The sequence below is a fragment of the Fukomys damarensis genome, unplaced genomic scaffold (genome assembly GCF_012274545.1).
Source record: "Fukomys damarensis isolate Sample0158 unplaced genomic scaffold, DMR_v1.0_HiC HiC_scaffold_5, whole genome shotgun sequence".
NCBI classification, from domain to species: domain Eukaryota; kingdom Metazoa; phylum Chordata; class Mammalia; order Rodentia; family Bathyergidae; genus Fukomys; species Fukomys damarensis.
This window is the reverse complement of record NW_022900917.1, coordinates 11,838,388-11,851,591: the sequence shown is the minus strand read 5'-3', so window position 1 is coordinate 11,851,591 and position 13,204 is coordinate 11,838,388. Positions and strand designations below refer to the sequence as shown.

General features: G+C 35.4%; 1 protein-coding gene across 2 annotated transcripts in view; it reads right to left on the bottom strand.

Moving 5' to 3' along the window:
• The window catches only part of Csmd3 (CUB and Sushi multiple domains 3), a 1,090,649-nt gene that overhangs the window by 74,653 nt on the left and 1,002,792 nt on the right, over positions 1 to 13,204 (bottom strand). For both annotated transcript variants that reach the window (XM_010619527.3, XM_033759931.1), the window contains 5 exons: positions 9,008 to 9,088; positions 7,814 to 7,927; positions 3,389 to 3,577; positions 2,833 to 2,979; positions 510 to 698 (listed from right to left, as the gene is read on the bottom strand). In XM_010619527.3, the coding sequence (XP_010617829.1) occupies positions 510 to 698; positions 2,833 to 2,979; positions 3,389 to 3,577; positions 7,814 to 7,927; positions 9,008 to 9,088 (720 nt within the window). The remainder of the gene's footprint in view (positions 1 to 509; positions 699 to 2,832; positions 2,980 to 3,388; positions 3,578 to 7,813; positions 7,928 to 9,007; positions 9,089 to 13,204) is intronic.

Sequence of the window (13,204 nt, the reverse complement as noted above, 5' to 3'; positions counted from 1 at the left end):
TTTAACAAATACAAATGAGAATGAAAACCACATCCCTGTTGAGTTGCTAAGCCACTGGGCACGGGGATGGACAGGCAGTGGGTCACATATTTCTCCTTTAAATTTGTTCCTCTAAGAGCATAATTTCGTACACTCTGAGTGAAATTCAACCCGCACGGTAGTCTCTCATTTTCATCCCTAGTATTGATCTGCAGAGTCCTCAGTAACTCATTCTCCATCTCTATTTGGATCATTTTCTGAAAACAATGTCTCTCGAATGGTAGATGTCTATATCCAAGGGGAAAGGCAAAAAGCACAGTAATTTCCCAAGAGTGCATAAGTATTTTAAAAATACGTCTTTCCCCCTAAATTTGGTATTCTGTGTCTTTAGCGTCTCAATGTCAGTGAAGTAGCCCGTAATATGCTTCAGAATTTGAATGTCTGGGGAATCTTGAGAGATTCAAATAAAAGTTAAATGAGATTAATCTTTTATCAACGCTTTTGTGTATTTACGGCAAAACGGGACTCACCCTGACAGGCGGGAACCGGGGCGTCCCACGCGTGATACCCGTAGGAGGACTTCTTGCAGACGGCGCTGCTCTTCCCAACCAGCCGGAAGCCGCGGTCGCAGGCCCAGCGGACCACACTGTTGAGCTGCCCCCCGGTCTGGCTGATGATGTAGCCGTGCGGGGGAGACTCCGGGGTGCTACAGTAGAAAGCTTTTCAAATGAAAAGAAACCCGCTTAACTGATGAATCGGAAATTCTTCAGGATACAGAATCACAAATAACTATCCAGTGATGTTGGCACCTAAAAGGAACGGGTCTGTCCTCATCTGTGTACATTCTAGTTCACAGAAACATTATGTTGCTTTCAATCTTCTTTTGGAAAAATCTAATGCTAGGATACATACCAATCTCTGAGCTTTCTTCTAATTTTTATCGTCACCTAAGATGACTTCTATATTGGAATATACTTTCTTAACACTGGGAAGTTTCAAACTCCTTAAAATATTTTACTGAACTCTGGAAGCTGAATTTCCTGTTACGTAAGGGGACTAAATGTCGCAGTCTTGAGAGCAATATTTTAGAACATGTTGTTTACATGTCACTTTGAAGTTATCTCCGGACACCTACATATCATGGCAGCTCACGCATTTCATTTTGGGTGATGGCTAAAACAGACCCTCACATGTCACAATCATCCCAATCTATTAAAGAGTTTCCATTCTGTCAAGAGTGCTTACATATGGTGATAAAAAGTGCCAATAAAATAAAACATTTTCCTTCTCCTGAAGTCGGAAATGTCAAAAAGATAATGTCAAATAGCTTTTTCATAAATATACTTTCGAGACTATTCAGCCCGGCAGGTTCCATTTACCCTTTGAAACTTCAATGTATTCATCCAAGAAAAATGAAACTTTAGGGGTAAATAGAAAGAAGCAGATTGGACTTGAATATATATGTCATAACCTGTCATTTCTGAAGAAAAAATACATATTTAATATGCCAAGCTGTTCTTGGTAGCTAAAAGTGCTATATTCTTTATATCTATACCAAATTTTGTCATGAATAAGGACAGTTCTATAATGTAGTCCATCTAATACTTACAAATATTCAAATTATTTAGGTTGCCTTCAAAGTTATTGTAATAATTTCAAATATAACTTATTGTGCTAACTTTTACATGCTTAAAACATAATTGTAGCAGAATTGCATTTACATATTTCATACAGTAAAAACAGTCAAACACTAAATTCTTCAGGATGATTGGACATATATTTCCATTTTTAAATCATTCTTTAATTGAACAGTTATTACAGAATTAAATAGATAAACATTTTAGTAACATACCGTCAGTGATGTTACCTCTCACATGTAAAACACAAACTATTAAGTTAAAATCAAACTATCATAGACAAGATTATTTTACTTGTATATTTATTGATATTGGCAAAATTACTTAAGTGAGTAAAAAATTTAGTAGTATACCTTTTACAAATAAAATTCAAATTTTATTTGTCTGGGTTTTAGATTGTATTAGAGTCATTTATAAAAAGAAATTTTGGTTGAACTCAGTAGTAACCTGTGACACGGGAGACATGAACTGAACACTATAGAGAAAAAGACAGTGACTGGATTGCTTCTGAGGCATTCTGCTATTGAGCCCACCTCTCGGTTTCTGATGTAATTTAGGATGACACAAAGAAAAGAAGTAGGATTTTCAAAGACGCCGACAAGATAATATTAGCTCATGGCCAGTGATCTTGGAAACAGGAAAGCATATAAGAAGGGCTATGTCACCCTGATATGAAAAAGAATTTTCAGCTCATGACTTTTTAAACATTCTTCAATGAAAGACAACACTGATAATTACATTTGGCAGTTGGTTTTTAAATAAATCGAACACCATTATATTTTAAATCTCTTAGCACATAGAAAAATGGATAATATTTAAAGCAGTTATTTAACATTAGATGTTTACCTTTTGTTTAAACTTGTCATTCAAAGAATTTATTAAATAGATCAGGTAATACACAGTTGAGCAGCACTATTAACATTTTTGAGAGTTAAAGGGAAAAATCAGCTAAAATAAATAATGAAAATTTTCATTTTAATTTATAATGAACTCAGATAAGTAATAAATACCTAATATGCTTTAATCCTTAAGAAAAACCATATGTGGGATATGGAATTACATGTAATTACAATGGGGAAATTAAGGCACAAGGGGGCTATACAAAGTGTTCAAGAAACACCTTAATACATGTCACATTGGACGGTGTCTGAGCTCCTTACTCAACCAAAATGCGGATGCAGATGAGAGCTGTACTGAAATTAAAAATATTGCATACCTATGTATCTTATCCGGAAGCCTTTTTTGTTATTGCCATGATCTGCTGACCACTGAAGAAATACTTCATGACCATTGCTTGTTATATTAAATGCAGATGAATAATCCCCACTGAGAGAAACAAGCACTGGACTTTGAATATTTGGTCCTTCAGAAAGAAAATAATACAATTTAGATATAACTAAAAATTATATTGTTATTTATCTGTAGTATTTTTTCTCTTTGGGATAACATCAAATAATCATACTGCTCTAATAGAGCAATAATAAATATAATTCTCACATAATTAAACAGCTATTCTTCCTCTTCAGTAATATATGAAAGCAAAATACAAGATGTTTTAAATATTTTAATGCTATAGTCAAAGTAACTAAATTTTGAAAAATAATAATCAACCTAATCAAAATTCTCCTATGTTATGCAGTTCCTGTTAACACTGCTATAATGCCTATAAAATACAGATCACATGCGTAGTTTTTCATACTTAGGGTCTCCAAGCATAATTAGGGCATTTGGACTGAATTAATGTGTATCTAGTAAATATAACCCACGGTTACCATCATACACCTGAAGAACATCAAATTCCTTTTCTGTCTGGAAGAATTCTACAAACATGCTGATATTATAACCCTTTTCCACCGAAATGCTCCAGGCACACATCTGAAGGTTGGGGTAACTGTCAGGGTATCCGGGGCTCAATATGACTCCTGTAGAATCCAACCGTAACTCATTGGCGGGACAGAGCACTGTCAAAGAAAGGTAGCATCAAATAATGAGAATCTTTCAGAAGGTGGGTAAAAACTGTTTTAAATGCTTTTCTTTTCATCTTCCCTAACTATAAAGAAGATGATACCTTGACTTATGTGTCAGGAGACATAGTAAAATTACCATGTCAAATATGGTGTAATGAAGTAAAATGCAGCACATTAACTATTACATGGAAGATACATGAGATACATTACTTTTATGGACAATAAATACATAAGTAAAATGGAAGGCATTCGTCTCCTGTTTCTGCATATTATTTCCTAACTTTCCTTTATGTTCTTGCACCTCTACCTCTCTCATCTATGTCTTTGTCATATGCTGTCTTTCTTTACGTTTTTGCTCATTTTTTTGTTTTCATAACCTTTGCCCCTTTCAGGTGTTTGGGGCCAGAAAAGAACCTGCCTTTTTCGGCATTCATTTCAGGCAAAGTCAGGATCAAGATGGACCTCAGCTATGAGGACTTAGCACAGCTGCACGTGACTGAGTGGCTCTCAGTTCTGTGCCATCTCCGAGCCTTAAATGGAGGCTAAAGTGCAAGCTCTGCTTATTTCATATGACTCTTTTTTTTTAAATAACAGACACGTCAAGAATAAATATGCAGAAATATAGATATACAAAAATATAAATGTGTTATATATTGTCAAGATAGTATAATTATGCTCTAACAGTCTCCAATGTACAATAAACTTTAACTGTTGGCACCAGTAGCCTTTGCATATTAGAACAAAAATGCAAACATATAATTAGATTTGGATTTGGAATGGGAACATAACCAAGATGATGAGACTCTATTACACAAATGATATCATTGTTCAGTACATCTCACCTTGCACAGAAATAACAACAACAACAAAATACCAAACAAGATTCATTTCAGTAGAGGAGCAAACTTTCTATTTGTCAGAAAAGTGGAAGCGGTATAACAGAGTGTCCTCTGTATAATGCTGCTGAGTAGTTTTTAAGTTCTGAAGAACGACAGTTTCAGGACTGGTAGATATGTAAGCAACTGGATCACTGGGTGAACAAGACGCCTTTTCAGTCCATATTAATTAGACACATTAATGAGCTCCAGGAATTAACTTCCACACACGCAGATCACCTACTTGATCACCTCCTCCTCTCTCACCGTTCTCTTCACCCTGACCCCTCCACTGGGTGTTTCAGGAATGGAAACCAAATCCTACATCATTCCCTGATTGAACTACTAGATATAACGTCCCATTTCTCCGCTCTCAGACCACATTGTACCTTGAATTAGAGCATCACCTAAAGAAGAATCCCTTTCTACTACGCTAGTTCAAATAAGTAAGCTTAGAAACACCAAATATAATTGGTGAGATGTAGATAAATACATGAAGAATTTATATATTCAGATTTTCAGGGTGCAGAGACAATTTAATATTTTTGAATTATGAAGTCTCCAAGTAGAATATGAAAAATTTTGAGAAAATGAATTATGATAGTATAGGATTGCTCTTTAGTCATGCTACTAACTTTAAAGGATAATATTTGAAATAATTGAAAATAAAACTGGCTAAAACTAATTCGCAGATTATTAAAAATTGATTAATATATAGTGATTAATACTGTATAGCTGAATCTAAGAGCAACTTTCCTAATGGGCTTTACTTCAGCTGGTTTTACATCAGCTGTAGATTCTGCTTTGTAGATATTATTTTGAAATTTAATAAACAAAAAAGAATGACAGCAGGTCAGTCCCAGCCTAAAAACAGAATTCTGACTTTGCATTTCACAGATTGACATAGTGAAATAAATGCTGTTATCTAATATGCTTTATCAAAATTCACCAATCCAACACTAGCCAACAGAAAAGAACAAAAATAACAGCAAATGCTTATTGAAAATAAGTATATGTTAAGCATTAAGAACCTTTTGAGTGCATATTACCTGTCTCAACTTTTAAAAGTATGTTCATATTTTTGTAGCACTGAACGTCCATATAATAAGCAGGCATTCGATCACAGAGTACAATCCGATATGAAGTATGTGTAATTTTTGTTCCACTTGTATATATAAGAAAATGGAAGCTTACAAAGGCTAAAATGCCCAGCGTCTCACAAATGCAGTGGAGCCAGTGTTCTTAATCAGCAACTGGAATTTGTCCATCAGATTTATTTTATCTCAAACTCCTTGAGGAGGACCATATTTGAGCTTGCTTTACATACATTAAATGAAGTATAAAAAAATTAAAGATTTCAAGTTAAAAAAAATAATACCAGCACCTTTTAGAAAAAGTGGAAAAACTGAAATACTTTGAGACTAAAAACAAAGTATATTTGTCCTAGCAAATTCCAAACAAATGACTCTTTGAGCAAGCTTGTTAATTAACTCACTTTTTTAAAAGTGTTAAGTCAGCTTCTTTCATTTAATTCCTGGTCAATTCAATATAGAAAACACATAGATTCATTCTGAGGAGTGATTTATTAACTTTCAGCTAGTATCTGAAGTGCTATTAGGAGACAAAAAATGTAATTATTATTTCTGCATTCTCCATAGTGGCACACTAATAAGATTTGTAAAGCCAGGCGTGGTGGTGCATGCCTGCAATGTTGGCACTTGGGAGGCTGAGGCAGGATGATCACTGTGAGTTCGAGACCAGCCTGGGCTACAGAGTGAGTTCCAGGTCAGTCTCAACTACATAGTATGACCCTGTCTCAAAACACCAAAAAAAAAAAAGATTTATAGTTACTAATCTATAAAAAATATCTGATTTTGGAAATAAAGAGTAAGAAAGATTGAGCAAACAAGGGATGGTAAAATATCTAGGTTATCTGTATTATTTTATTTTAATTTAAAAAGTACTGAATGGTGATTCCGACATTAAAAGAAAAGTGTTTCCTTTACTGAGTTACACAATGTAGTTCATACATGGAGTAAAAAAATAAGTCCTCTATGTATGTACAGGTTCCCACCTGCCTTTATTTGCAAGTTATTTTACCTGGTAGTAAAAGAGATAGTACCCTATCTTCCCCAACTGCATATCTAAACCATCGGAAAATGAAATCAGTATTATCTGGCCAGAGAGTAGTCTTGCATGAAGGAGAAAGCTGAATTGCTGATATTCACAGATCCACAACATAGTAGACTTCACATTCCACACACATGTAAGGATTTTCTAGGGGCACTGATCTAGAGCATGGGGAATTCTATCGCTGAGATTGGTTTACACATCCAAACCTACTTTCTTTTTCTACTTTGAAATGTTCTTATCAAAAATCTTCCAATTAAGTAGAAAATCAAATGATGTCTTATTTATGGCACATTTAGAACAATAAAAACAATTTTTGTCTTAAGCTTGTCATAATAGTTAAGATACTGCACAAGAAACAGAGTCCATACCCTTAGAAATAAACCTTAAAAAAGGAAGTTATCCAAGAAAGTAAGAGCAAAGATAATCTAGTATAGTTCAATTTAACCTCAATTAAACAACAGTCACAATTAGTTGCTGTGTGGTATGCACTGCTTTGGGCTACAAGTCATCAGTGAGCAGTTGCTGAACATCATAAAATTCTCCAGGTCGTTTGAGGTCCCTCATCGTCTCACACTGGTGGTGCGAGATCCTTAAAGTCCAATGTTGCGCTCTGGCATCTGCATCAGCCACCTAGACCTCCCTCTTGCTAGGCCTGTTCTACTGGAGTAAACTTCCCTGGTCATTTGCAGTTCAAGGAGCAGTGCCTCTCTCCTCTGCCCTTCAGTTAGGTAGAGGGCATGTTCCTCTCTGTTTACTAAGCATTGCATTACTGTCTCGTGTAGGACTGCACATCTCTTATGCTTTGATGGAGTCCCAGCCAGGGCCACACAGAATGTGTGGTTTGTGTTTCATCAGCTCCTCCTACTTAAAAGGTAGCCTAAATAAAGTTTAGAGAATAGAATGCTGAGAATAAAGATAAGAGCAATTAACACTGGAGCTTTACTTAAAGTCATTTGTCTTTTTCTCCAATCCCAGAGAAAATGTAACTTCAACAAGTTGAACTTACTCTGAATTACATTAGAAAAGTTAGACTTTGGAAGAATCAAGGATGTTTAAAGCTAAATCTGAGAAATGCTGGAATGAAAAATACGAGTTACATACTTCATAACATCATCTCCAGCTAAATATTTAATAATGACATGAAACGGATTATTTTTCAGTCTTGCTGTTACTGAGTTAAACATAAATATTTAATAAATACATAGCCAGAAAAAATTGTTACCTTGACAAACTGGAGGTGCCTCATCCATCTGCAGTCGCTCTCCCAACCTGCATGTCAGGATTGCATTTCCCACCAGGGTGAATCCTGGAAGACACTGATACCTAATAATATCACCTATCAAAAAAAGAAGAGGGGAAGATTCCAATAAACAACAAAGCAATGGTAAAAAAAGAATACATATTTCAATTGTAAGAGCAGAATATATTTTTAGTTAGTCAACTTTAGTCAGTATAAAAAATTGCATTACTTATAAGCAGAGGTGGAATCCAAAATACTGTACAATCAGTGCTTAATTGGCATTGATCAATCAGAATCAAAGGCAGCAGAAAACTATTGACCCATCCATAATGGTGGATACTGACTGGATATATGCAGTCGTTGTAAAGAAATTTGGCTGGTGCAGGCATAATATTTATTTAAAATATATCAAGTAGGAGAGGGGGTGAAAGGAGGGCAGGGATAAGGTGAAAAAATGAGAACCAAGACCTGTCATGTAAAGGTACAAGATCCCAATAATGAATGTAACTGTACTGTATACCTAAAAAGTACAAATAAACTCAATAAAAAAATATATCAAGTAGTTGAAATGGTTCCAATTCATCAATTTCATTTTAAAATTAGCCTTATACTGGTCACTGATAGTTGTTTTACAGGTAACAACCCAAATCAAGATAATAAATAATAATGAAACAATTTTATTAAAATGTTTTATTGCCTTGCATCATTTTCCAAAACAGTGAAGTATTATCTGCACTGAATTTCCAAGTCAATTTAAAGGGATTTTATTATCAAATTAAATGCAATTAGCCAAGCACTTTCCAAAATATCTAAATAAAATGTCTTCTAATATATCCCATGTCATTATTCTATGGGGTTAGGCTTTACACTAAATGCACATAACATAAATAGAACTCAAATTAGGGCAAATAATTTGGGTACAACCTTCATAATTTAGTTATATGGATCAAATTCCAGCACTACTTTCTAAAATACGTACTGGAAAACCAGAGTGCATACTTCCTGTTAATATTTCCTTTCCTCCTTTTATTTTGTTTTTGAGCTTTAGAAATCACCTTCATCAATCCAGGGAAAGGGGACTAAAAAGAGGTTGATATTACTTTTTTGTGTTAATTTTTAAAAGAGTAGCTCTGCTAGCAGTATAGTTTTCTTTGAGAGTAATTTAACAGACTTTACCTATTTCAAATTCATCATCTTCTGTCAAAATTTCAGCATTGGCTACTCGTGGTGGGGGTTGGCACACTCTTAGTTGATAGGCTATAAAAATAAGAAGTATGTTTAATCTTTCTTAAGCAGCTATATTTATGAATACATCATTAAAAAGAACATTGTGCAAGGTTTTTATAAGAATGAAAACTGCTAAAATGTATTTTCAATTACTTATTTTTTAAAATATGGCACACTGAGAGAAAGCAACCCATTCTTTAGAAGACAAAATATTTTCCTAAACTTGAATCTTCCTTTTTTTAGTCTTTATTTCTTACCCTTGTTTTAGATTTTTTTTTTTTTTTTTTGGTGTTTTGAGACAGGGTCTCACTATGTAGTTGAGACTGACTTGGAACTCACTATGTAGCCCAGGCTGGTCTCAAACTCACAGCGATCCTCCAGCCTCAGCTTCCTGAGTGCTGCGATTACAGGCATGCACCACCACGCCCAGCTAGCCTTCTTCTTTTTTTTTTTTTTTTTTTGGTGTTTTGAGACAGGGTCTCACTATGTAGTTGAGACTGACTTGGAACTCACTATGTAGCCCAGGCTGGTCTCAAACTCACAGCGATCCTCCAGCCTCAGCTTCCTGAGTGCTGCGATTACAGGCATGCACCACCACGCCCAGCTAGCCTTCTTCTTTTTTTTTTTTTTTTTTTGGTGTTTTGAGACAGGGTCTCACTATGTAGTTGAGACTGACTTGGAACTCACTATGTAGCCCAGGCTGGTCTCAAACTCACAGCGATCCTCCAGCCTCAGCTTCCTGAGTGCTGCGATTACAGGCATGCACCACCACGCCCAGCTAGCCTTCTTCTTTTTTTTTTTTTTTTTTTTTGGTACCAGAGATCCAACTCAGGTCCATGTGCTTTCAAGGCAGTGGGCAGAATCTCTGAGCTAAATCCCCGGCCCACAGACTTTCCTATTATATGATTTAGAACACCTTGTTTACCTTCTTCTGGCATGTAGAGTTTGGAAATATTATTCTTGTTTGTTTACCTGTTCAATGCTTGTCTTCCCAAAAGTTCACCACAGAATCCTCTGTACTTAGCAAAATGTTAGGCAGCAGAAATAATTAAAAATGACTTCGTAGTGCTTACACTCTTCCAGCCGATATGAAAAACTGCACTTATACTAACTCAATTGATCCTCACAAAATTGTTTCATTATGTAACTTGTGCATTTCTAAATTATCCCTACTTTATAAAATTAAAAAAATGTTAAAGAGTTTCATCAAATTACACAACTACAACGTCGTACAACTAGGGCTTGAATTCATCTAGTTTGGCCTTCCTTTTCTTACCATGTTGTGTTAGTGTATTTATGGGGTGTCTGTTGCTGACAGTTGTAGTTCTAATCATCTGCCTCACTACAACGTGTCATTCTACTGAATCAGGCTGGTACAGCACACGGTACAATGATCACCAAAAACAGGTCTCTGTGTGTGTAAACATTATGTCTAATGGCTTCAAATGATTTTGAAAATCAATAATCACTTGATTGAAGCTTCGTTTTCTCTAGATTTTTTAAAATGTACAAAACATGTTTTTCATTCAAGAGATGTATTTTATATTACAACATCTGAGGCAAATGTACATATTTTACACTTAGGAGATCCTTCTTGTGTGTCAATGAAATAAAGGGATGGAGATTTAAAAGACACAGTAGTTTATACAAGATAACACAATACCCAGAACTAAAGTCTGTGTTCTCTAACTGTACAGATCATTTTCAGGCTATTGTCCTGATTACAAGAGTACTGCAGAATCAGTGAGGACCATTAACTAGACCAGTTAAGGACAACTCCTATAAAAGGAAGAGAAGGTGATAAACTTTGCGAATAAGTAAGATTTTTCCAGTTCTAAAGAGTAATGATAGGCAGACGAACATTTTAGATGCAGAAAGAAATTTGAATAAAATCAAGTTATTGACTCAGCATCACATAACAAAAAAGTTGTAAGCTGAGCAATAAACGTACAGTTTAATAAAGACAGAAAAGGGGAGAGTTTCCCAAAATATAGGAAATAGCAATGAATCAAATAAAGTTTACTTCAATTGTCTTCTTTGAATAGTTATTTGTTGCTTTAAACTTCTTCCTTTCAGTACTTTACTCTGTTTATAAAAGACCATGCTGTTCAGGAGGGCTAATTTGCGAGTAAAACACTACACAGAAGGGTTACCACTGGAGAAGAGATAACACAAGCTGGCAAGGGCTCAGATTGGAAAGAAAGAACCGAGATTATTGCAGAAAAGTTTAATAGAGAGTAAGAATTTTTGAAAACTGAATTCTCGAACTTAGATTTTAAAAGCGGTACGGCTAACTAGGTCACATGTAATTGTACGAAAATTCTGAAGAGGTCAGAGAAAAGAGAGGGAGAAAACAGCTCTACACACAAATTCCTATGAGACTATGCTTTCATAGACAGCATTTTCTCTGACTTTAATGTACAACAGGAAGCAACTCAGAAATCAAAGAAATATAAAGATGCCCATATTTGTACTATCTTGCTTTGTTTGCCTGTAAAATTATCTTAAACTTTTGTGCTGATCATAACTTGTTCTCTTAGGGAAGAAAGACATTTTTATTTATGTAGAACCCATGAACACTGGCACCAAGGGAACCTGCTGAGAATGACCTATGTAACTCAGCTGTAGAATTTAAAAGACCAAAGATTATAAATTATTATTAATGAAAACGTGAAGGTCAGAGAGAATAGACCATATGGATGCTGTGAGCTACCGTCTGCTTTATTCTGTTTTTCCCCCATCACCACGAGTTTTGTAAACTGTACCCCCGAGAGTTTTATCACTGTGGGACCATGGAGTATCTGACGTGTAATTTCCCCACTTTTCACCTGTACTCTACTTCAATAAGACCAGCTCCACTTGGATCAGTTCATAGATCTGAATTCTGATCCAGCTTTCTTGTGCATACATTTTCTACATCTCCGCCTGAGTGATTCCACTGACCCTTTAGGACTCAGTACTTTGTGTCTCAATTCCAAATGCTATCTGAGCTTCTCTGTGTCTGCTTCTCCCACTCTTCCTGACATTCTGTAATCACAGAGACGTTTTGCACCGCATGTAATGGTGGCCTGCTTTAATTTTATCACTCTCCATGCATTTGCTTAATGGTTCACTGTTTGCATCTCCATGAAGATTTGTTACCAGAGGGAGGCTCTCTATGTGCCTTTTTCAAAATTCAGTAATAATCTTCTGTCACTGTCTCATTCAACAAATGCTTGCTAAATGAGTGACAGGATATAGGTTTCCCAAAGAGAGAAAGTGTTTCTAAATCTGCTTTCAAACTGTAAGTGGAGAGGAAATGGAGACAACTTGCAGTAAAAGTGCTAGACGATACGACACAAGCAGAATCTCCCATTGATACAGGAAAACAATTTTGGTTTTAGAGTTGAACTATGTAATGTTTTTGAGACAGGGTCTCGCTAGGTAGTTCAGGGTGGCCTTGAAATTACTGCAGGCCCCAGGCTGGGATCTATTATGGGCAATCTTCTGCCTCAGCCTCCGAAGTACTAAGATTACAGGCATACACCAACATGCACAGTGAACTATATGATTTTGAATAAAAAATAAAGGAGGAGAAAAATGAACCTCTTTTCACCCAATTTGCTTTTGAATTTGAAATAAAATACTACAAATGGGCAAATTGTACAAAGTTATTAAAATTATATTTTCAGCCTTTCTCAGGTTCTCCCAGTTTGTTCCTTAGCATAATCCTAAAATTTGGCTATTCTTGCTGCCGAAAAACATATCTAGAAAGCTGCCTTTTGACACCTGTTTCACTGGGCAAATACTGCTTCTTAAGCTCATGTCATTTTTGAAATTGCAGAAATTGCTCTACTAGAAATTGCTCTACTAAAAGTAGAGCAGCTGTAGACGTAATCAGTTAAATTGACTCCATCTTGGATTAGGGTGGGTCCTTAATCAAATATGACTGTTTTCCTTCTTTAAAAAAAAAGAAGATGCAACACAAAGACACATATGCAAGATAGCCAAGAAATTAAAGTACAGAAACAATACTGATTCATCTACAAATGAAGAATGTGTTTGAATTATTTTCTGGTCAACACAGACAAAATCTAAACCACATTCTATATGCAACATTCTAAGACACATTTTTCCCATATATGTGTGTGTATATATATATATATA